General features: G+C 38.9%; 2 protein-coding genes across 2 annotated transcripts in view; both read right to left on the bottom strand.

Moving 5' to 3' along the window:
- Positions 1-21,573, bottom strand: part of LOC594262 (low-density lipoprotein receptor-related protein 4) — a 29,981-nt gene extending 8,408 nt beyond the window's left edge. Inside the window, exons 1-15 of the mRNA XM_030996642.1 lie at positions 21,543-21,573; positions 20,178-20,297; positions 19,615-19,916; positions 13,034-13,628; positions 12,681-12,809; positions 12,264-12,401; positions 12,076-12,178; positions 11,472-11,602; positions 10,591-11,023; positions 9,252-9,871; positions 8,636-9,041; positions 8,032-8,246; positions 5,067-5,669; positions 4,435-4,861; positions 3,726-3,919 (exon numbers count right to left, since the gene is read on the bottom strand). Coding sequence (XP_030852502.1) covers positions 3,726-3,919; positions 4,435-4,861; positions 5,067-5,669; positions 8,032-8,246; positions 8,636-9,041; positions 9,252-9,871; positions 10,591-11,023; positions 11,472-11,602; positions 12,076-12,178; positions 12,264-12,401; positions 12,681-12,809; positions 13,034-13,628; positions 19,615-19,916; positions 20,178-20,292 — 4,411 coding nt within the window. The 5' untranslated portion in view covers positions 20,293-20,297; positions 21,543-21,573. The remainder of the gene's footprint in view (positions 1-3,725; positions 3,920-4,434; positions 4,862-5,066; positions 5,670-8,031; positions 8,247-8,635; positions 9,042-9,251; positions 9,872-10,590; positions 11,024-11,471; positions 11,603-12,075; positions 12,179-12,263; positions 12,402-12,680; positions 12,810-13,033; positions 13,629-19,614; positions 19,917-20,177; positions 20,298-21,542) is intronic.
- An 877-nt stretch (positions 21,574-22,450) lies between these two features.
- LOC105439905 (low-density lipoprotein receptor-related protein 8-like) lies at positions 22,451-25,854 on the bottom strand. Its single transcript, XM_030996641.1, has 3 exons — positions 25,439-25,854; positions 24,097-24,210; positions 22,451-22,614 (listed from the first exon to the last, which is right to left on the bottom strand). Exons 1-3 carry the CDS (start codon positions 25,542-25,544, stop codon positions 22,451-22,453), a joined length of 384 nt encoding a protein of 127 aa, XP_030852501.1. The 5' UTR covers positions 25,545-25,854.
- Positions 25,855-26,161: the final 307 nt, after the last annotated feature.

The following is a 26,161-nucleotide window of genomic DNA, read 5'->3' as shown; positions in this document are numbered from 1 at the left end:
TTTAATGCAGCCCCAAAAATCAAACTAAAAAAGTGAGCCTGATTTTGTTTTCTCCACTGATTTTGTAGTTTGCTTGTTTGTTTTTGCAAAATTGCAGGTGTGTACACGTATTGCATGAGTGTGTGCGTGTGTGTGTGTGTGTGGGGGGGGGGAGAATACCTACGGCCCGCAAAGTTATGCCAATCGTCAGCTGTGGCCCGCGAGCTTTGAAAGGTTTGCCACCCGTGGAATAGAGGATACAGGTATGGGTCAGCAATCAAGGTGTCGTGAACACCATTCTTTCGGAGTGAGGGGCGGGGAGGGGGGGGGGGATAGGACTGAAGATCCCACCGGGGATTATCGACGCGACAGACCCACTTAATCTATTCAAACGGCTCTCCAGCCAAAATATTGAGCGGTCTGAGGGGGAAACTTTTTTCTTCTTCTGTTTTTATTGTTATTTCTGAAATATCTACAGAGTAAAAGCAACAATATAATCATCTTAAAATTACAAAACAGAAACTTCGCAAACTCACCATGGGCAGTGCGCCTCTGTCTTCAGGTGAAAAAAGAAGATAATGCACTATACGAAGTGGATTACATCTTCTCCCCCTTTTCCTTTCTTCTTGTGATCATAGTTAAATAGCAGTTGTCACTGCCTTAACTTACGAAGCCGATCTTTGATCTCCCAGTGCGAAATAAATGTCCCCATCGAGAATACTAAAAGCACGCCATCTGGAAGTGAGTTCCATAGGCAAGCACCTCCGTACACACAACCGCGTTTGGTACTATCCGTTTAGGCTGGATTATTTTAACATATAGATTGCCACTTTTCGTAAAAACCACAGTAACAATCAGACAGTAAGAATCAATCATTTTTATTTTCGGTCCAGGAATGATGAATCAAAGGCTTTTTGTAAGGAACAAATTGGAAATGTTTTATATTTTGTTAAAGAAATATCAAATTCGATCATAAATTAAAACAAGTTAGATCATAATCAACCCCCTCTCTATTTATATACAGTATACAATGCAAGTACAAACTATTTAATTCATGCCACAATGCAGTACTAAAATCCGAATTAAAATGTTATTTAAGATATTTACAAAACTACAGTAAGAAATCACAAAGAACCCGTGTTTCTATTTTCTAAAATCAAATGAGTACCAATCTTGTGGTGTCACATGTTGTAACATTTTTACACCCATACAATTGCTGAAGATTCAAAGATACATTGTCACATAACAAAATAATTTCAATTTAAATACCTTTTACCACTTTCTGTCCGTTAATAGTCTTGTTCAGACGGGGTTTTGCTAGTCGGCGTAAGTTTGAATCCCTGCAGCACTAAATGTCTCATGTATATTTCATTTACACCATTAGTTGTCCACACGCTCTTACTCGGACCAGCTTAACACGATCTTCCACCGACCAGCGTAGCTTACGCAGAGCCATATACTCCCGGGTATAAGTGAGAGCAGAGCCATCTATACAAAAAGTTTGGCCAACCCGGTTCGAGTTGGCATGGCGACTACTGCTTTGTTGGGCAAGCTCAAAACCAAAGAATATACGCCATGCTGTGACCCAGTGAAACCAAGTTATCCAAACTCTGTGTATAGATGGCTCGTGAAAGGTTACATAATACTCCCGGATGTAAGTGAGAGCATCCACATGGTCAACTTACGCTATACCCTCTAGTCGTGTTAAGCCACCATCACACCGAACTAGTTCTCAATATGTTCTGGAAAATGTTGCCAAACGGGTTCAAACTGTGTGCGAACGGAGTTGAACGTAGTAGCAACTGTTTACGATATGTTTAAGAACTTCATGGACGGGCTCAGACTGGCTATACGGGAGACTGCTCTAGAACTTTGAGCCTGTTCAAAATTGTCCCCGTCCTGCAATTAGACGGAGTGACAACGTACTTAAAACGAGGAGGACGTACTACAAACGGACTGATTGCCGTACTATGAACGGAATTGCCGTTCTTCGATCCTACTTGGAACGTGTTGCAACGTGCTGTGGTCGAGCATCAATTACCAGCAGCTAAGTCCCCATCACACCAAACTAGTTCTCACTTCGTTCCGGAACCGTCATAGGAAATCGTTCAAAAACGGGTAATGGTCGGGGTAGAATATGTAAATAATGTCTATAATACGATCCTAGAACGTTCATTAACAGTCCTCAATACGTCCATATCGTCTGTACCCCGTTCACCGTCAGTTCACATCAAGTTCAGATCGGGTAAATTTGCTATTTTCAAGCAGTCCAAGCCCGTCCGTAATCAATAATACCAGTTCTTAACTCATTCTACCTCGTTCCCAATACGTCCAAACCATTTTAACTAGCTCGTTATAGTTATAGTAGTTAACGGGTACAAACTGACTACGGACTGGCTTCAGCTCCCTGGAAATGGCAAATTTACCCCGACCATCACCCGTTTTTGAATGATTTTCTAGGACGGTTCCAAAACGTAGTGAGAACTAGTTTGGTGTGATGGGGGCTTTAGCGAGTTACTCCTGGATTTGTCCAGGAGCAAATAGGCCGGGGTAAAGGTAGTTGTAGCTAACACGATCGTCGTTCAGACCAGGGAAATGTCCCTGTTCAGACGGTCACTACTCCGACATTTACACCCACCTTACCATATTTACCCCGACTAGCTGTTAACACGACCTTTACACCAGGGTAACTTGCCTCCGTCTGAACAAGACTAATGTGATCACTACATCTCAATATTGCTGAGTTCATTTCCCAATAATCAAGATTTGATTTGTCCCATCTTTGGCATTACCAACAAAATATTGTTATATTATGTCCATTTTTGAGGCTGGATAATTCATTACGCTTTTTAACATATTTACATGTGCTGCACTGTAATTGTATCATCCCAATTATAGAAAATTTCACGCAGTACATCTTTAAGAACAAAAAGAAAATTATGAAAATATTCGGCAATATCAGATTTAAATCAATATTTTACATCACTTCGCATTTGGAACTGCAACAATTTTATACTTGAATATAATTTGTTTTCAATTCATTCACGTAAATTTACATTGAAGTCTTTTAATAATAATAATAATAATAGTTAGCTCTTATATAGCGCATTGATTATACCAATGCGCTTTACAAATGTAGAAGACAATAGAAATAAAGACATATAAAAATAATTACATATAATTATATTCAAAGCTTACAAGTAAGAAGACATACGTTATACATTAGAAAAATCGAAAGTAGCTTCTATTAAAGGTGATACATGTAATATTTGAAAATTATTATAATGGTGGGGAAGGCCCAATACAACAATATAAATATGAATAGATAAATAAACATCAGCATTCAGTCAGTCACAAAGATGGTATGTGCTGCACCAACCCTTTGGAACCAGTACAAAATTAAAAGGAAATGTTGAACAAATATGTCTTGAGTTCTTTCTGGAATATGTCTATGCTTGATTGAGCACGTAGAGTGCTAGGAAGAGAGTTCCAAAGGGTTGGTGCAGCACATTCAAACGACCTGTCACCAAAAGATTTGGTTCTGCTTCTATTTACAACTAGCAGATTTTGCGAGGCAGATCAGAGTGATCTGGTTGGTAGATATTGGGCTATCAACTAGGATAGGTAAGTAGGAGCAAGACCATGGATTGCTTTAAATGTGAGCAGGATAACTTTGTAGTGAATGCGTACGGGAATAGGTAACCAATGGAGCTCCTTTAAGATGGGAGTAATGTGATTGTATTTACTTGACATAGATACAAGACGGGCGGCAGAGTTCTGAATTCGTTGGAGTTTGGAAATGTCTTTGTCCGGCACGCCGAAGAGAAGACTGTTACAGTTGTCCAGCAGTGATGTGACAAACGCATGGATCAGTATTTCTGTTGTCTTCTGGTTAAGGAGACGGCGAATACCACCAATTCTTCTTAAGGCGAACGAAGCTCTGCGACACACCAAATTTATGTGGCGACGAAGATATAGATGTTTGTCGATGACTACCCCTAGGTCCTGGACAGCTTCAGCGGGCTTACTCCGGTATTAGATCCTATCCATTAAAGACCACCATTAACTGTGAGTTCCTTGTCCTCTTCTTGTGGTTGGAGTGCCTCCTGAAATTGCAGAAGAAAGCACGTTGTTAACCAATAATCTTACTAGACCTTTAACTAAAATATTAAGACAAATTATGAACATGATACAAAAAAGCTATAGTTGAATTTTCCTTTTCTACTTGTATCTGATTCATTGGGTAATCATATCAGAGAAGTTACTTTTAAGAAATTCCGTTAGTTCAATGCATTAGCTGCAATTCACATTTTACTTATGCATTCAAATACATTTTGGGAAATAGATTCATGGAGTAATCCTATCCAAGTTGTTGACCATTATGTACTACAGGATCATCACTATACTTTGAAATAAGAATGCTTTTAATGGCTGGTAAAATGAAGCTCAACTCACTTGTAGAGCACAAAGAAGATAAGGAGGACGACGAGAAGTAGTACCAGGATGATACCGATGACAACAGCTACTATCGTGTGGGTGTTGGCCAATAAGCTAGATGTAACCACATTTCCTCCGCCTGCGGTGAATAGCGCGACAATCGTCGGTGTCTCCTCGACTATCTTTGGTGTAGTAGCCATGGTCAGCTTAGAGGGTCTGACAGGAGGTAGGGTGGTGGTGGTGGGTGGAAGGGCTGTGGAAGGCACAGAAGGTTGAGGGACACTTGGGGTTGGCTCATCCCCTTCACATGTGTGTCCGTCAGCGGTGAGCGATACATTAACAGGGCAGAGACATGAGTAGTCAGCCGGACCATTAACCCGAGGGCAAGCCACGCACAGGTAGGAACACATTCCGTTGTCTTGGGCACATGGCACTTCCCCTGCAGCTGTTGGTAAACAAAGAACAGAGTGCCACGTAAATTACACATCGATCTAAATGTGTGTGTCTTGACAGATAAAAAGTCGGACTTTCAATAAAACCTATGAACAATACATTTTAACAAGAACAACAAATCGTTAAAAAGGTTGCATTGGCAATATTCAAAAGCTGAAAGTAAAATATGAACTCGTGGAAGAGGAAATAATACTTACGAGGAGCCTGTCTGAGAGGATTAACAACGATGACATCCATGGCATCTGATACTCCAGAGAGGATAGTTGTCTGGTTAGAGCCAGTGAACTTGTCAGCCCGTTCGATGCTCTCCTTGGTCCAGTCCGTCCAGTAGATGTAATCTTCAAAGACAGCAATGCTGAATGGATGGGAGATACGATCCTGTCCAGCCACTACCACTCGCCGGTTTCCACCCATGAAATCCACGCAACTGATGCTGCTTTCCTTGGCGTCGGTCCAGTAGAGCATATCAAGAGTGTAGTCCAGGGTCAATCCGTTGGGCCAAGACACGCCCTCGGTCACAATGGCGGTGCGTCCTTGTCCGTTCATGCCAGCACGCTCGATCACCCCTAATCCCCAGTCACTCCAAAACATGAGACCAGACTCTGGGTCCACAGCGATTGCTCGGGGCTCGTCAAGGTTGCTGGAGATCAGAACGGTGTGCCGGGTGCCTTCAAAATTGGACACAACGATGTTGTCGACACCAGTGTCGGTCCAGTATAGGAGCCTGTTGATCCAGTCCACAGCAATGCCATCAGGAATCTTCACTTTGTCAGTCACAATCACAGGTTCTACTGCATTCTCTGCTTGCAGTTGGGTTCTTTAATGAGATCAGATATGGCTTAATAAATCACACCTTCATCGAACCACATCAAGTCATTCCGAATGCTATTTCATAATTTTATTGATAACGACTTTCTTAAAAAGGACATCACAAGCTATTTACATTACCAATGTAAGTTCAGTCATAACATATTGCATCTAATATCAATCATTGCCTCATATGAAGGTATATCTCGTCTGCTAAATATCAAACAGCAATAACTTCAAATGATCATTCAACCTCATCTGCTTGTTGCTATTATTTATCGTTTCTGCTGATCCTAAAAGAATCATATTAAACTCACGTGTCCAACCTGCATGTGTCGTATGAGATATCGCAGAAAATGTAATTATCCTTTAATTACTTGCAGGGGCGGCGATCCCGGGAGTACGGGGACGTGGGGATCGCCCCCCCCCCCCCCACTCCGGAAAATTTGAAAAAGTACCTTTAAAAAATGTATAGCAAATACTGACTAAAGACTGCGACACACTTTTAGGCGCTTGAGGGCCCAGAATGCAGCGTTTTACTAATAAAAATGCAAAAATCTTCTCGCTCGGTCGCTAAAGTCGCTACGCCCCCTCGCATAATACCCCTCAAAGTATTTTATCGCAAATTTAATGAGCTACGAAATTTGACCTGTGACCTATGTACTCCAAAACCGAACTTAGTCTATATTTTGATATCATATACCTTCATATCAAATTTCATTAAAATCCGTCAAACATTACTAAAGTTATCGATCGGAAACCAGATGTGTATTTTTTTGCATATTTAATGAGCTATGACCTTTGACCTTTGACCTACGTGCTCCAAAATCGAACTTAGCCTGTATTTTGATATTATGTACCCTCATATCAAATTTCATTAAAATCCGTCAACGTTACTGAAGTTATCGATCGGAAACCAAATTTGTTATGGACGCACGGAAGGACGGAAGGACGCACGGAAAGACGGACGGCAGCTTTTCTATGTCCCCTCCGACTTTCACGACGAGGGGATAACTATCTCTTGTGGGTACGTAGGAGAGAAATATATAGAACTTTCATTTCTCTCCCCCAAATAGTGGTGAAATGAACGGTACGTGGTTGGTATGTGCCTAGCAAAACCAACTTGAGAAATATCTGCCAACTGAACTTCATCCTCAACTCTTGCATCATTACGTCTAAGCTTAGTAATCTTAGAATGCTTTGATCCATTGTTGATGGTAGAATTTATGATCTTCCATGTTCTTTTAAAATCATTTTTGCAACGATTGAATTGATCATGATAATACTCTTTTTTAGCAGTACGTATCACTCCTGTAAGTTTATTCTTATAATTAGTATACTGGATCCGTGTTTGATCAGTTAATTTAGATATATATTAATAGTATAATTTTTTTTCTCGATTTATTAAACGTAGAATCGAATTCGTTATCCAAGGTAGTCTGGGTGACTTCTTATAATTTTTAGACTTGGGTTTAGAAAAAGGAATATTTCGATTTACATGAGATATAAAAATTCCAATAAAAATTTCATACGGCTGATTAACATCTTCTGTATTAAACACGTCATCCTAAGATTCTTCTTCTAGGCTTAGTTTCAATCCACATAGGTTTTCGTCATTATATACACGTCTTTTAGGTGCATCACTAGGAGAGATATTTGCCTGAAATCGTTCGGAATAATACATGAAAATCGGGAAATGATCAGAAATATCTGACAGGACTATGCCAGCTTTAAATTCAGAGCGTACATTTGAAAAAAAAGTTGTCAATAAGAGTTGCCGAAGTATTGGTTATTCTAGTGGGTCTAGAAATGAGTGGCAAGAAAGAGGCAGAGAGGAATGTCTCTAAAACTCATGTGCATGAATATTAGCATCACTCGTTAAGAGGTCATAGTTGAAATCTCCAAATATGATACACTTTTTGTTTTGAACGGAGTGATAGTGTAATAAATTATTCAGAGTGTCTAGAAAATAAGCATGATTGCTCTGAGGTGGCTTATAAACAACTCCCAAGATAGTTTTTCTTCTATTGCGATCAGTAATTGCAATAAACAACGTTTCTGCAATTTCATTCATCACTTTCATGTCTTCGATTATAACATATTCAAATTGACTTGGCACAAAAAATGCAACACCACCACCTATTTTGTTTATACGATTATTTGTAAGTATACCATATCCAGGGAGAGAAAACAGTGTATTATTTTGATCTGAAAGCCACGTCTCAGTTGCGCCTAATACTGTATTTTGGGGAACTCCAGTGTTATCTAGAAACAAACGAAATTGTTCAGAATTCTAATATTAAGATGTAATATAGACAAGCAAGAATCAGGTATAATTTTGAAAATATTTTATGCTAGAAAATATTCGGCAATGAATGTATTTTCTTGAATTATGAATGGCAGGAAATAAAGAAAGGAAACTCACCCTAACATGGGCATTTTCGTTCTTGCCAGGTTTGCCAGCAATGTGAATTTTTGTCTCGGGGTCTAATGAGAAGGTTTCTTCAGTCGTCTTTCTGTATACCGTGCTGTCGGAGTTCATTGTTCTCTTCTTGCGGATGGAGTGTATTCTGAAATTATAGAAGAAAGCACATTGTTAACCAATAACAAAATGGAAAAAAAATCTTACTAGACCTTTAGCTTCACTATTAAGACAATTTATGAACAAATGATACAAAAATAGCTTTATTTTAGTTTTTCTTTTCTACATGTATCTGATTCTTTGAGTAATCATATTAGAGATGTTATTATTAAAAAATTCGTTAATTCAATTCTCTAGCTGCAATTCAAATTTTACTCATGCATTCACATACATCTTGGGAAATGGATTAATGGAGTAATCCTATTCAAGTTTACTCCTGATCAAGTTGTAGACTATACTGTAGCCTACTACAGGATCATCACTACACTTTGAAATCAGAATGTTATTGATGGCTGGTAAAAATTAAGCTCAACTCACTTGTAGAGTACAAAGAAGAGAAGTAGTATACTGATGATACCGATGACAACATATACTATCATGTGGGTATTGGCCAATGGGCTAGATGTATTACTTCCTCCTCCTGTGGTGAATGGCGCGACAATCGTCGGTGTCTCCTCGACTATCTTTGGTGTAGTAGCCATGGTAGGCTTAGTGGGTTTGACTGGAGGTAGGGTGGTGGTGGGTGGAAGGGCTGTGGAAGGCACAGAAGGTTGAGGGACACTTGGGGTTGGCTCATCTCCTTCACAGGTGTGTCCGTCAGCGGTGAGCGATACATTAACAGGGCAGAGACAGGAGTAGTCAGCAGAACCATTAACCTGAGGTGAAGCCACGCAAAGGCAGGAACACATTCCGTTGTCTGTGGCACATGACACTTCCCCTGCAGCTGTTGGTAAACAAAGAACAGAGTGCCACGTAAATTACACATCGATCTAAATGTGTGTGTCTTGACAGATAAAAAGTCGGACTTGGTTTTTAATAACACCTATGAACAATACATTTTAACAAGAACAAAAAATCTTTAAAAAGGTTGCATCGGCAAAATTCAAAAGCTGCAAATAAAATATGAATTCAGGAAAGAGGAAATAATACTTACGAGGAGCCTGTCTGAGCGGATGAACAACGATGACATCCATGACATCTGATACTCCAGAGAGGATAGTTGTCTGGTTAGAGCCAGTGAACTTGTCAGCCCGTTCGATGCTCTTCTTGGTCCAGTCTGTCCAATAGATGTAATCTTCAAAGACAGCAATGCTGAATGGATGCCAGATACGACCCTGTCCAGCCACTACCACTCGCCGGTTTCCACCCATGAAATTTACCGAGCTGATGCTTTTTTCCTTGGCGTCGATCCAGTAGAGAATATCAAGAGTGTAGTCCAGTGTCAATCCGTTGGGCCAAGACACGCCCTCGGTCACAATGGCGGTGCGTCCTTGTCCGTTCATGCCAGCACGCTCGATCACCTCTAATCCCCAGTCGCTCCAGAACATGAGACCAGACTCTGGGTCCACAGCGATGGCTAGGGGCTCGTCAAGGTTGCTGGAGATCAGAACGGTGTGCCGGGTGCCTTCAAAGTTGGACACAACGATGTTGTCGACACCAGTGTCGGTCCAGTATAGGAGCCTGTTGATCCAGTCCACAGCAATGCCATCAGGAATCTTCACTTTGTCAGTCACAATCACAGGTTCTACCTCATTCTCTGCTTGCAGTTGGGTTCTTTAATGAGATCAGATATGGCTTAATAAATCACACCTTCATCGAACCACATCAAGTCATTCCGAATGCTATTTCATAATTTTATTGATAACGACTTTCTTAAAAAGGACATCACAAGCTATTTACATTACCAATGTAAGTTCAGTCATAACATATTGCATCTAATATCAATCATTGCCTCATATGAAGGTATATCTCGTCTGCTAAATATCAAACAGCAATAACTTCAAAATGATCATTCAACCTCATCTGCTTGTTGCTATTATTTATCGTTTTTGCTGATCCTAAAAGAGTCATATTAAACTCATGTGTCCAACCTGCATGTGTCTTATGAGATATCGCAGAAAATGTAATTATCCTTTAATTACTTGCAGGGGCGGCGATCCCGGGAGTACGGGGACGTGGGGATCTCCCCCCCCCCCCCGGAAAATTTGAAAAAAGTACCTTTAAAAAATGAATAGCAAATACTGACTAAAGACTGCGACACACTTTTAGGCGCTTGAGGGCCCAGAGTGCAGCGTTTGACTAATAAAAATGCAAAAATCTTCTCGCTCGGTCGCTACAGCCACTACGCTCCCTCGCATAATACCCCTCAAAATGTGCAAGTAAGTATTGTAGAAAATCTGTATTCCGTTGGTATCACGTAAGCACAGTTTACACTATGCTTCCTCGTGCCTCGCATTCCCCAGTCATGAAAAGAAATTGCCGCCCCTGCTTACTTGGCCACTACTTCCAGTCCGACATCCGTCCAGAAAACGGTATTTGACGCTGAATCAAATTCAACAGCCATCGCACTGTGGAGGGACCTCTTGATGTAATCTTCAGAAGATGTACTAAGGTCAAAGATGCGGATGTCAAGTCGGTTGGAGATGAGAAGCTTTGGGGCACCAAACTCCGGGTTGGCCTTGCAGTGCCCACGGCCGTTGACGTGCTCCAGGGTATAGTTCTCATCACAGTCACACTTGTAGGATCCTGGAAGGTTGTAGCACCGTTGACTGCAGATACCTAGTGTGGTCTTGCATTCGTTGATGTCCACACACTGTGTCTCATTTACAAGTGCGTAGCTTGCATTACAGGTACACACATGACCGATGGCAAGGTAGAGACACGTATGGCTGCAGCCACCGTTGTTTGTCAGGCATTCATTTCTTCCTACAAAGAAGAAATATAGACAAAAAGGTAAGCTTTTATTTAAAATAAAATTGGTTATAGTCTACCTCCAAACAATTTTTAAAATTTACTTTAATGTTTGAACATTTTAACTTGGGAGTTATGGACAGATGTGGTGAATTAATTCCAAGTGTAGTGCGAAGTGCTTGCTCCAAGCACAGTATCTATCTGGAAGCGTTACTGCTTACTCAGAATGCTTTATGGAGTAGAAATACTACACTTGACCAAGAAGATGCTTTCTGATCTTGACAGAATCCAGTGTCATCTCTTTAATCTATTCTTGGTCTTCCACGCAGCACAGCCTATGAGGCGGTCTCCTTGCTCACCAACCCCCCCCCCCCCCCCAGTGTCAGACGAGGTATAGGCAAGCTCTTTTTTCGGCTCCCCGGTAAAGTCCTACTGCTGCCTCGTGACAGATTCGAAAGACGACTTCTTGTGAATGCTTTGTGCCAGATGCCATCCTGCCCTACCATCAAGAGTTTAGATGACAAGCTCACGCAATACCAACTCCCTCCTCTTGAAGAGCTTATCAGCTCTCCACCTCCTCCCCACACCTGGAAGCTGATGGTGAGAAATGCCATAAAAGAGGTGAGAGCTGACCTCACAGAAAAAGCTGTAAACTCAAAGTATACTCTCCAGCTCCTATCCAACAACCATGACCAAGCGCATAAACTTCTTCCATAAACCATTCACCCACCTAGACTGAGACAGCTAGTTCCCATCAAGGCGCAGGTACTGAGTGGCGTATACCCCACCAACTCTAGTATACACACCATCAACCCAGATAACAGCTCCTGCTGCGCATGTGGAGATCGAGACAATCATCCACGTGGTGGGTGAGTGCCCGCTCTACAGTGCGCTCAGAGACAGCTTTATCGCTCACTGGCAAAGACGCTGGGAGAGCCATTATTCTAATACAAAAACGAAGGGTGAATGCTTCACAAAACTATCGTTACTTGGCTCCTGCTCTCACACCTCTCTTTCCGCCTGGATCAATCCCTCACTTTTTCACGATCTCTCTCTCAGTTTCGTACTTGACCTCCACGTTAAACGCTCCACTATGTGATGTCACTGTAAACCCACCTATCCTTGGTATATGTGTACTACCAACACCAGCACCAACTGCATTTCTCCAAACTGGAGGAAGCCAAGCAAAGAAGATGAAGTATCAATAGTTACATTGTCCATTAGAGACCCCCTGATCTGAAATTAATTCAATTGAAATACTTGCCACATATTTCTTGTCCTGGTTCATCCTCGTTGTTTGGGCATTCAGGGATGCCGTTACACACACGTACCATCGGCAGACAGGTAGAGTTGGAACACCTGAAGTGAGTGGTTGGATTACACTCTGCAGGCGCTGTGTAGGAAGATAAAAACTGGGTATTAACTTCATGGAAAACAAAATAGTCTGCCCCAATCCGATATCACCATGATTGTAAACGAGACATATATTTACCATTCAGCTGTGTATTCTCCCATTTTGCATTATTCATTTATATCCACCTCAGTAGAGGTCGATCTCTAAATCTAATCATCAATCTGCATTCAATGGACAGTGTAATTAATTATGACTTATTCTCCAACAACAATTTTGTATAACTACGAATAATGTACAAGATGAGATGCCGTTACTCACCATTACAGTTTGCTTCGTCACTACCGTCAGCACACTGCTGGGTACCATCACATTCCACATCTCCTGGAATACAAACACCGTTGTCACATTGGAATTCAACAGCAGCACAGGGGCTCGGTGTAACAAGTGCTGTCAGGGGGGCAAACATTTACTTGGTTAATTTCATATCTCATGAGGAGGACTTTCATCTTTCATCATATGCAAATTGTTTTATTTCCATTTATTCTGGACTAAAACTGACTATAGATCTACAGCAATATGATTTGATTAAGAGTTCCTAAATAGTTATGATATTACAATTTTAAGTTTTGACGTTTTTTTAAATAGAAAGATACAAGAGTGGGTAAACGTACGACAAGAATCTTCATCTGATCCATCAAAACAGTCCCTCTCTCCATCACACTTCCATGAATTATGGACACACTCGCCGCTGGTACATTGGAAATGTCCTGCAGAACATTGCACAGTATGCCCTGAGCAGTGGGTGCTTGACTCGTCAGATCCATCGCGGCAATTAATGTCCCCATCACACTTCCATCTGTTGGGGATGCAGGTGGTTTCGTTGGTGCCTGTGCACTCAAACTCGTCTGGGGCACATGTTAGACTGGGGCAGTTGATCTCATCTGAACCATCCCCACAATCGTTGTCTCCATCGCAGACCCAAATAGTTTTAACGCAATTCATGTTTTTGCATGTGAACTGGTTTGACGCACACGCCACTGCATCTATTAAGATGAACAGAAGGGGCAAATAGTAAACAAGAACATCTTTCATTGAGAAATTGATACAAAAAAATCTGCAGTTTTTCTTAATAATGTACAATCCATTATCTAAACTGTTTAAACCACGTACGACAAGAATCTTCATCTGATCCATCGAAACATTCCCTCTCTCCATCACACTTCCATGAATTATGGACACACTCGCCACTGGTACATTGGAAATGTCCTGCAGAACATGGCACATCCAGGACCAAAATCCAATTGAAACCAGTTGAAATCTCCAACTGGTTTCAATTGGTTTCAACTGGTTTCAATTGGTTTCAATTGGTTTCAATTGGAATAGAAAATTTCCAGTTGAAACCAGTTGCCGAACTGGAAAATATTGATATGGGTACTCATTTCCAGTTCAAACCAATAAGAAGTGCAACTGGAACCAGTAAGATAATTTTTCCAGTTACTCAATAGGTTCCAGTTAGAAGTCATTTCCAGTTACCCAACTGGTTCCAGTTAGAAGTTCAACTGGAAACAGTAAGATGATTTTCCTGTTACTCAATTGGTTCCAGTTAGAATTAATTTCCAGTTACCCAACTGGTTCCAGTTAGCATTCATTTCCAGTTAGAAGTCATTTCCAGTTACCCAACTGGTTCCAGTTAGCATTCATTTCCAGTTACCCAACTGGTTCCAGTTAGAATTCATTTTCAGTTACCCAACTGGTTCCAGTTAGAATTCATTTCCAGTTACCCAACTGGTTCCAGTTAGCATTCATTTCCAGTTAGAAGTCATTTCCAGTTACCCAACTGGTTCCAGTTAAAATTCATTTCCAGTTACCCGACTGGTTCAAGTTAGCATTCATTTCCAGTTAGAAGTAATTTCCAGTCACCTAACTGGTTCCAGTTAGAATTCATTTCCAGTCACCCAATTGGTTCCAATTGGAAAATATTTCCAGTACTCAACTGGATCCAATTGAAACCAGTTAATTAGCTTGGGTGATGGCGACTGGCTGAGCAACACACGTGCGTCTTAACCTCTCCAAAAGATATATTTGTATACACTCTAGATAACATCTTCAAACAATCCACAAGTGGCAATTATTCCTGAAAGGTTTACTTCTCAATTGGAACATTTTAGTTTTCCATCATGACCCGCCGTAGCCAGAAAGAAGGAGCAAAGAAAGCCAACAAGAATGAGGGAGCAAACTTCTCCATCTTAGACGATGAGCTGGATGGTGCTGCTGCCGCTCCTAACGGGCCAGCTGAAACCTCAAATCCCGTAGAGGAAGATGACTTGGGCTCTGTCACCCCGTCTGCACTAGCTGAATATATTAAAGGTGCATCATGCAACTTCGAACAGATGATGAACAAGGCTATGAAAAATATGTTGGAAAGTCTTCAGAAAGTGGAAAAGGCCCTTGAATTTGAGGGTCTCCGGATCAATGATCTAGAACAGAAGAACAAGGAGCTGAAAAGCAGACTAGGAAAGATGGAGAAAGCTTATAATGATCTGGAACAGAGAGTTAGTAATCAAGATCGTGAAGCCAACAAGGCTGAACGATTCTCTCGGAGAAATAATCTGCGGATCGTCGGGATTGAGGAATCAACAGGCGATCAAACAGAGGATTGTGTCGTGAAAGTGGAAGACATCCTCAGTACGAAATTTAACATGAACATCAAGGTTGAGCGTGCTCATCGTGATGGGAAGAAAGGAGATAAGCCACGACACATTTTGGTCAAGACATTGTCAATACGTGAGAAGGTCGACATCATGAAGAAGTCAAGGGAGGCCCTAAATAAGGAGAAATACTACATTGTCGATGATCTGACGCTGGCAGACCTTACAGAAAAGAAGAAGTACAAAAACAAGTACAAGATCTGTTCATGAAGGGAACTAAACTACGCTTTTATGCAGGAGTTTGGAGGGGTGATGGAGGTGTTCCTTATTTCTCTGCTTAAATTTAGTTTTACTATAGTGCGACTTTAACTGACCACCCACTAGCTGGCTCAAGGACACAACTTTCTGTTTTATTTGATTTATGGCTTACTTCTCAGAAATGAGTCATGGCTCCTTGCATGTTATCAGCACATGTGTGCTCTTGCTCTCTTCTTCATTTTACCTCCTCTATTCCATTGCTACTAAAATTCTTCATGTGATTTGTGTTAGCTGTATTTTCACATTTTAATGTTTTTAGGAGTGTTTTGGCAGTTACTTTTACTACTGTTAACATTAATTTCTCTTAACATATAGTTTCAATTATGTTTGTATTTAATTATATTTTATTTTTTAAGACTTGCACCCATTCCCCGACCCCCTTTTCCTGCTATCATGCATTTTGTAGACACATTTCTGTTATTATGTCATGGACAATATATTCTTTGATGTTTCATGTAACTATATATTATGTTCAATATTGATGAATTGAATGAATCATTGGATGACAAAGTGGATTGTAAATATTATCTTCCTCATGAATTTAATTCAAGATTTGAGAGTGAAAATAATTCCTTTAGCTTATTACATACAAATGCACGAAGTCTTGTTAAAAAATTATGAATATCTGAACATTCTGCTGTCGGCCCTCACCAAACCGTTTTCAGTCATAGGAGTCACAGAAACGTGGCTTAATGATACATCTCCATCTACTTTATGTAATATTGACAATTATTCGATTGTACGTTCTGATAGAAAAACCGGAAGGGGTGGTGGAGCTGCTATGTTTATCTCAAACTTGTTAACATACAAAATTAGATCTGACCTTAGTTTGAAGAGTGATGGTACTGACTCGATATGCATTGAAATCAATATGGCTCAAAGGAAAAACATCTTGATATGTACAATATATAGGCCTCCGCATACAAATGTTGAATTATTTTTGGATGAGTTTGATAGGATGCTGCATAAGGTCAATCTAGAAAATAAGGATGTTTACTTGATGGGTGATTTTAATATTGATCTTTTGCAGGAAGATAATACTTTTCATAATATGTTACAATCAAATTCATTCAATGCCATGATTGATAAACCAACCAGATTGGCAAATAACTCTTCTACATTGATAGATAACATTTTTACAAATGTCACCAATAACTATATAGGCTCTGGCCTCTTGTATAGTGAAATCTCTGACCACCTTCCAATTTTCCTGATTTGTAATCATGTTCGCAATTATCCTGAGGATGAAAAGAATCAAGCTATGATACGTAAAATCACAGCTGAAAAAATAGCCATGTTTAATGACGAACTACTCAAAGTAACATGGAATGACGTGGTCGCATGTACTGACACCAATAAGGCATATGCACTTTTTTGGAACTTGTTCTCCTCTCTTTTAAATAAACATATTCCAATGACTAAAAAAAGATCGGCAAGAAATAGAATCAAGCAGCCATGGATAACTAAAGGTATCTTTTGCTCTATTAAAAAACGGAATAGATTATATAAATATAGTCTTCGACACCCAGGAGAGGAAAGCTTGAATAATTACAAATCATATAGGAACAAACTAACCACCATTATTAGACAGTCTCGACAAATGTATTTTGCCAAGCAGTTTGAAAATGCAAATGGAAATGCATCATCAACGTGGAATGTGATCAATCAAGCCCTCAAAAAACAAAAGAGTAAATCAAAGTGTCATATTACCAAAGATAATAATACAATGGTTGATTCAAAAGAAATAGCAAATTGCTTCAATGCTTACTTTGTTGGGGTTGGCCCCAATCAGGCCAATACAATAGCTTCGAACGGAGTCGACTTCTCACAATTTCTTCAAACTCCCTGCAACAAGTCATTATTTCTCAAACCAACAAACTTGATTGAAATCTTGAATATTGCACGTTCTCTTAAAATAAGCTATGCTAACGGTCATGATGGGATAAGCACATATCTTTTGAAACAAGTTATAGGAAATATAATAACCCCACTAGTGCATATTTTTAATCTCTCTCTGACGACAGGTACATTTCCAGAAGCATTTAAGATTGCTAAGGTTGTTCCGATATACAAAAAGGATGACTCTTCCCAAGTCTCAAACTATCGCCCTGTTTCTATTCTCTCGAGTTTGTCCAAAGTATTGGAAAGACTTATATACAATAGGCTATATTGTTTTCTAACAGAAAATGACTTACTGAATCAGGATCAATATGGTTTCAGGAAATACCACTCAACCGATTTAGCCCTTGCACAATTATATGATAAGGTTTCGAATGCTTTGGCGTCTCGAAAGCATGTTATTGGTGTATTCATGGACTTAAGCAAAGCATTTGACACTCTTGATCACAAGGTACTATCAAGCAAACTTCATTATTACGGAGTAAGAGGAGTTGCTCTTGACTGGTTTAATGATTATTTGTCAGGTAGAAAGCAATATGTAAGCTACGAATCTGTAGATTCATCATTATTGCCTATGAAATGTGGTGTCCCACAAGGATCGATACTCGGTCCTTTATTGTTTCTACTGTATGTTAATGATATCTCGAACTCAACTACATCATTACAATATATTGTATTTGCTGATGATACTAATGTGTTTTGCTCCAATTCCGATTTTCGATCACTTCAGAGAATTCTGAACACCGAGCTACCTAAGCTGTCTTTGTGGTTTAGGAGCAACAAATTGTCTCTGAATCTGAAAAAAACTAATTATATTCATTTTCAAAGCAGGAAAAATGCAACTGATAAACCTATACCTGAAATAGTCTTGGATGGTGAATATTTGGAGAAAAAACAAAATACTAAATTTCTTGGAACTATCATCAATGAAAATCTGAAATGGAGTGATCATGTACATTACGTTTCAAAGAGAGTGTCACGCACTGTTGGTTTACTGTATAAGTTAAAACATTATGTGCCTTTGAATATTCTATATATGCTATACAATTCCTTGATTCTTCCTTACATGTCTTATTGCAATATACTGTGGGCAGACTCAAAAGTATATACTGATAAAATGCTACTTTTACAAAAGAAAGCGATTCGTGTGTGTACCAATGCTGGATATCGCGATCACACTGATCCCCTATTCGCGAGGTTAAAAACTCTGAAAGTAACTGATATTAACTTTTTACAAAAAGCACTGTTCATGTTCCGTCTACATAATGATTCCCTACCTTCCCACTTCCCACCAATGTTTTGTTTGAATAGAAATATTCATACATACCCAACCAGACAATCAAATAAATACCATTTATGTAATCCTAAAACAACAATGGCTATGAAATCTATAAGACATTCTGGTCCGGATATTTGGAACTCACTGTCCGTTGACATCCGTAACTTGAAGTCAGTATATACTTTCAAGAAAAGTGTGAAATCAATTTTATTGAGCAAATATTGACAAATCTCTTAAATTAACACATGATATCATATATGTTTGTCAGCATTTCCTTGATATAGCAGGAAAATCCCCCTCCCATGCACCCTCTATCCCATTTTTTTTTTTTTGGTTGCAAGTCACTGTTTATTTTTTGTTATTTTCCCCCAATTATGTTCTGTAATTTACTTTACTTTACAATCGTTATGATTTTAAATGTTTCTGGGCTGCAAGCGTATCAAGCTGTCACGCTTAGGCTGTAGCCCTTCTGTATCATCACCTCTTCGAGCGTATGTATCTATGATTTACTGAATGTGGAAATGTAATTTAACTTATGTTTTATACTCATGTAAAGACATTGTCACATTATTGTTATAACCTATGATGATTCAGTAACCAATAAATATTTCAACTATATTTCAACTATATTATCTGCTTGTGTGCAGATCAATGTTTTATGTAATTTATTTTGATTTACAATGCATTATTAATTAATTTTCATTTGCAAGTAATGCATTTGTTTAAGATAAATATAAAGATTAATTAGCAATGATAAGCATGTTCATTAGTAACATATTTTTGTAATTACACAGATTAAAAGTTTATTAGTAAAACACTAACTATGTACAAAATACATCAAATACAAACATATATAATGGCAATGCCTTCCTTGTTAAGTATATTATATGATCTGCATATTATAATGCCCTTTACATTGTACTTAATGTAGACACATATAACAATGCTTCTGTGTTGACATGAGCGATAATTAGTGCAAGAGCTAATTAACTTATAACTAATTAAGTTTATGCCAACTGTAAGTTTCAATTGGATCTAATTGAAACCAATTGAAACCAGTTGAAACCAATTGAAACCAGTTGAAACCAGTTGGCAACTGGTTTCAATTGGTTTTGCTCCAATTGGTTTCAACTGGATTTTGGTCCTGGGCAGTAGGACCTGAGCAGTGGGTGCTTGACTCGTCAGATCCATCGCGGCAATCAATTTCCCCATCACACTTCCATTTGTAGGGGATGCAGGTGGTTGCGTTGGTGCCTGTGCACTCAAACTCGTCTGGTGAGCATGTTAGACTGGGGCAGTTGATCTCATCCGAACCATCCCCACAATCGTTGTCTCCATCGCAGACCAAACGAGATGCAACGCACTTCTCGTTGTTGCAGGTGAACTGGTAAGACGCACAGGTCACTGCATCTATTAAGATAAACAGAAGGGGGAAAATAGTAAACAAGAACATCTTTCATTGAGAAATTGATACACAAAATCTGCAGTTTTTCCTAATAATGCACAATTTATGATCTAAATTGTTTAAACCACGTTTAGTTACTTCCACTTACCACTTCAAAGGCAAAATAATACAAAAATTAAGCAAGCAACAACAACAACAAAATACAAAAAGCAGAACAAGCCAGGATTGTTTCTATAACACAAACGTTATTATGAGATAGAGCCTACCGCAATTGTGCTCATCAGCTCCAGATGGGCAATCTACATCACGATCACACGTCCATGTCAGGGGAATACAGTTCATACCAGGACCACAGCTGAACTGGCTAGGAGAGCAGGTCATGGTCTCTGTTCAGTAAAGAAGAAAGATTGCAATGGTTAAGGAACAAACCACACAAAAAAACGGTAATACATTGTCATGTCAATGAACAAGTTCAAAGAATTGCGTTGTAAGAAAAGAAATGTACAAGTCGACGCAAAGCGTAGCATACCCTCGCCGTTCCTTCTTAACAAATTTCATTAAAATTCGTCAAACATTACTAGAGTTTCCGAGCTAGCGGAAACCACATTGTCGTATACCTAATTAGCTTTTCCGCATGTTCAATGAGCTGTGACCTTTGCCCTTTGACCTTTGATCTAGATATTCCGAAATCAGACTTAGGCTGTGTTTTTGTAACATGTAACTTCATATCAAATTTCCTTAAAATCCGTAAAATATTACTAAATTTATTAAACGGAAATCAGATTTGTTTGCAATTTATTGAGCTATGACCTTTGACCTTCATACTCCTAAATTGAACTTAGCTGTACTTTGATACCATGTACGGGGTACCTTCATATCAAATTTCATTGAAGTTCGTCAAACATTACTAAAGTTATCGAACGGAAACCAAATTTTCAATTAATCAGCTTTTGTCCGCATATTTAATGAGCTTGGAGCTTTGACCTTTGACCTACATACTACGAAATCGCACTTAGGCTGTGTTTGATACCATGTAGCTTTATATCAAATTTCATTAAAATCCACCAAACATTACTAAACTTATTGAACGGAAACCAGATTTGTTCGCATATTTAATGAGCTATAACCGCTGAACTTTGACATACATACTCCCAAATCAAAACTTAGGCTGTTTTATGATACTATGTAGGTTACCATCATATCCAATTTTATTAAAATCCGTCAAACATTTCTAAAGTTATCGAACCATATAAAAACGTATGGAGCTATAGACAGTGCGCCCCAGAAAGAAAGAAAAACCGAGAATTATCGATGTTTTATTTGTATTATTTGTGAAGCTTTAAATTCTACTGAAGAAGGGTATACAACAGCAGGTACATAGAGTTTAAAAATCTGGGGGCATGCCGGGGGGTGTAGGATTTACAGTGTATTCTATGCAAATTATCTATGTCTAGTTCATATACACAATCGGAGATTTATGAGGATATTTATGGCCATCCCCCAAGAGATGCTGATGTACAGGTTCAAGAAACTCCTTTGAGAATCTTCATACCTCATTTTAAATAGTATTGTTTGCTAACTCATTACTTGTTACGACTTTCACATTGTTTCAGTGTCAAAGGTTTACTTACGACAGGTATCTTCATCTGATCCGTCCGGGCAGCGACTTTGCGTTTTACACCCTGGCCTGGACCTTTTCCCAATAAATTTCAAGGAACCGACTGGGAAAAGTCTATCCATGACAAGATATTGCGCGCGCACGTAGCTCTTCTGCAATGCTCAACGTACGTCCTATATGTCCAGTGTCGCGGTACGCGGTACATGTACTTTTGTATCGAGACGTACGAGTGAGAGAAAAACAACGAATAACAACAGAAGGAAATAGAGAAAAACAATAAATAATTAAAGAACAGAGAGGAAACAAAGAATGTCATAAGCAGAGAGAGAAAACAAAAACTAACTTGAAAGAAAGAGAGAAATTAGAGAAGGAATTAATCAAAGTAAGGAAAGAGAGAAACCAAATAATATTATGGTTTTTGTGGTTTAATTCCGCCTTCTTCAGGGTTTCAATTTTTGACGTGTAGCCTACTTTCAAACCATTTGCTGATTCGGACCCCCCCCCCCCCCCCTAACACACGTGTACACATATCGACACATACACAGACTACACTCGACATAATATGTGTAATGGTAATGTAATACATAAACTGTGATTTAAATATTGCACTCGTACCATTTTCTATTATTGTGGGATCACGTCTTTCATTTTTTAAATTCATGTCATTTGTTTCTAAGACCTATTTCTCTAATTCTCTTGACCCCTCTCCCTTCATATTTGTTTTCTAAGACCTCCCCAAGCTTCTTAACTTGTTGTTCTGAACTTGAAATCCTATATCTTCTCCCTTAATCTTCAGTATTGCAGCTGCGTACGGTGTGTATAAATGCTGCATCGACGTACGTCTGTGCATGTACGATTCGATTTGGAACTGGCGCGCCCGATCGAGGAGCGTAGACTAGACTCATTCAAGTAGTTTCATTGCTATTTACCGGGAAAATGTCCAGGCCAGGGTGTAAAACGCAAAGTCGCGTCCGGGCAGTCACTGTCACCGTCACAGCGCCATCTTGCTGGAATACATGTTGAGCCTCCGTTACCTGCTCCTGAATCAACGCATTCAAACTCTGCAGAGCTACATGCCAGTTGGCCTATACAGTGAAATCAAAGAAGGAAACAAATGAAAATTAAATTTAAAACCATTATATTTGTCATCTACTATAATGTACTTGTTTATTTATTTTATTTTATTTTATTTATTAGTCTTTTTTTAGTAGGGTGGCTCCATCAGTAGTTCAATACTATTTTCCGTGGAGGCCCTACAACATAAATACAAAATTAACAAACATATTGAAAAACAAACAATCCAAATCGAAACAAAGTGAATTAATTTACAACATTTTCGAACAAAAGAAAAGAAACAAACACAACACAATGGACCAGTTCAATGATTTAAATTATTATAGCGCCAAAACAAAAGAGTAAATGAAGAATTTGATGGTGCATTTTTTTAAAAATTAGGTAAAGTATACCAGAAAGCCGCACCATCAAATGAAAAACTTTGTTTCCCCATCTGGGTTTTTATTTTGGGTTACTTTGCTCCATCCATGTGTAATTATTAACTATCTTCAAACATTCTCACTCGTTAAGATACTTATTTGAAAAGAAAAGGAACACGTGTCAAAGTACAAATGCTAATTATTAGAGGTGAAAATGGGGCACTTCTTAACCTACAAAAAGAGGCGCGCATTAGGAATGAAAAGGGATTTTATGAGAATGGGAAATGGGCATTTGTCGACGGAAAAGAGGCTCCCATCAGATTTTGATAGGGGCATTTATAAGAAGTAAAAATGGGCATTTATGAAAAAGGGATAGGTTCCTCATTAGAAAGGATAAAGGGGGCACATATCATTGATAAAAGCGTTATTAGCAGAGGTGAAAAGGGGCACTTATCGCATCTGAAAGGGGCACTGACCATACATGAAAAGAGGCACGTGTGAGAATGAAAAAAAGGGCACCAATGATAAAGGGAAATGTGCATTTGTTGAAAGAAAAGGGGCATCTATCAGATTTTAATAGGGTCATTATCGGAGGTGAAAGAGGGCTTTTATAAGAAGGGGGAAGTGGCTCTTATTAAAATGAAAAAGAGACATATGTTAAAATAAACGGGGCACTTATCAAACATGAAATTATAATAAGGGGAAGGGGCACTTATAAGAAGGAAACAGATTATTTATTAGGAAGGAAAAGGGGGACGTGTCAAAATAAAAGGGGCATTAATAACAGATGAAAAGAGCACTTATCAGGAGGGGAAGGGGCAGTTGTCGAAGTAAAACGAGTATATCTCAGAATTGAATAGGGTCATTTACAAGAGATGAAAAGGGGCGCGTATTCCATCATTATGGGTTTTTAAAAAAATGACTAAAATTGAAAGGAATTGTTGAGGAAAGTAATCCAAAGCATGCAAAAAACAGAATTTGTCCCACCCACACGCGCAAAATTCATAAAGGTCATTAATTTTTGAGTGGAGCTTATTTTGGCTTTAAATGGATCCGTACAACATAGCAGAGTTTTTTTTTTTTTTTTTTTAAATAAAGAAAGACAAATCTAATTAAGCTTTTTGTCAAACTTACCACACACTGTCTCATCGGAATTGTCTCCACAGTCGTCTTCATTGTCGCACTTCCATATACTTTGAATGCAATTGTTGTTGTCGCATTGGAACTGATTTTCTCCACACAGATTTCCTACATAGAAACAAATAAGATGTAGAAAGTAATACAAAAATAACAAATGAAATATTCAAACTAAAATCAAGACTTTTCAATAACTTGTATATTAGATCTAGCGTTTAAATGGGGAAATCTATGAACCGATTGGGTCTGATTTCATCCATCTGCATCTTTTGACTGGAATCATGCCGATCCTCCGTCAGACTGAATGTGAGAGTGAATTGAGAACAGCCTATTCAGGCATGATTTTCTACCCTAAATTTACCGCCATTTAATTTTAAACTGTTAAGATTCCTTACATGGGTTCTAGAACGTACAGATAACTGCATGATTATGTACATCTTAAAGGGGGTGGAGCATGACAAGACTACGTTTCTTTCCCGTGGCCTGACTCGGGGCCAACTCCGGACGACGCGACCGCAGTATTCACGTGCGCGCATTTTTGAAATTTGTGAGAGACCAAAATCTATATGTCAACTAGTATTTGTACCGATTTTTCCAAAATATTTGACAGATTGGATCACAATATTTTGATTAGGAAATGGATTGATCTCAATGTCAGACCATTTATTATAAATTGTGCAATAAGTTTTTTAGAACAACGATGTCAGTGTGTAAAATATCAAAATGTTTTTTCTGAATATGTAACCACCCATGCCGGGGTTCCTCAAGGTACGAAGTTAGACCCAATTTTATTTCTAATTATGTTCAATGATGCTTGCCAAGATCAATCGTTGTTATATTTTAAATATGTTGATGATCTTACTCTACTTGAAGGTCGAACTTTACTAAAGCAATCAATAAAATATTACAACATTTATTAGATAATTTATTAGAATGGACAGAAAGTAATCACATGAAACTAAACCCCCCAAAAAATGTACTGCAATGAGAATTACATTCATGAGTATTGGTGAGTCACAATTGTCAAATGTAAAATCTATACAAAATTCTGGGAACTTTTTAGCTGCTGCATGTACATCATTAACTTGTATTCTATGTTTTTCGAAATAAACCTTGAATTGAATTGAATTGAATACGCGAAACCGAAGCGTGAGGAGAACTTCGGTCTGTTTCGCGAACGCTAGCGCGCTGACCGTTAATCAAGTCCATTCGTTTACGAGCAGTTGTCCAAAAGAAGTCGTAGATGGTGTTAACCAGTATTTGCCATGCTACACCCCCTTTAACAGATCCAGACCAAGTCTAGGCCAAGTTGCAAACAAAATTGTGAAATGAAACTCACCGTTCGCGGCCGAAAATACACAGGCTAACGATCCCATCAGGATCAGACTTAGCGTGTACGTTCCCATTATATATCCACGTAATTTCTCTTGATAGTTGATGCTCATGTAATATAGCTCCAATGGTGTAATACAGTAGACATAAAATGATAAAGATCTTGCTTATCTAGATCACGAGAGTAAAAAAAAGTCGTCCGCTCGCTTTGAAGTTATTTGCTGAATCTGCCGGTAGAATTCACTGATGGCCGCGTAAGCGATATGCCGGTCTTTCCCCCCCCCCCTTTTTTTCTTCTCAAATTCTTCAGTAAATCATCCACTTTCATATAATTTTCTTCGAGCTGAGCAGTGTAATTTTGTGAGAGAAACTCTAAAAGCATAACTTGAGTACTAGCATCCACAGTCACGATTCACAACTAAGTACTGAGGCATGTCGCAATGATAAATAAACAAGTTTCAACATGGGTAATCATTCGTTAAAGGTAAGCCTCCCGATTTTCCCACGATAGAAAGGCCTGTAAACCTATTGTCGATCCCACCATTATATGTTATGTTATATTTATGTTGTACTCTTGTTTGTCTTTCGATTTTAGATAAACTTGAAATGAATTGAACAGAATTGAACTTATTCTGCACCTAAACCTTTCCGGTGAACTATCGTTATGTTTATTTTTCATCCCCAGGAGCAAAATCTCATAAACATGTGATATCCTGGCTCCATAATCCTC

This window comes from Strongylocentrotus purpuratus, unplaced genomic scaffold, assembly GCF_000002235.5.
Source record: "Strongylocentrotus purpuratus isolate Spur 01 unplaced genomic scaffold, Spur_5.0 spur5_scaffold_3, whole genome shotgun sequence".
Taxonomy (NCBI): domain Eukaryota; kingdom Metazoa; phylum Echinodermata; class Echinoidea; order Camarodonta; family Strongylocentrotidae; genus Strongylocentrotus; species Strongylocentrotus purpuratus.
Note: the sequence above shows the minus strand (reverse complement) of the source record. Positions and strands in the feature narration are given on the sequence as shown.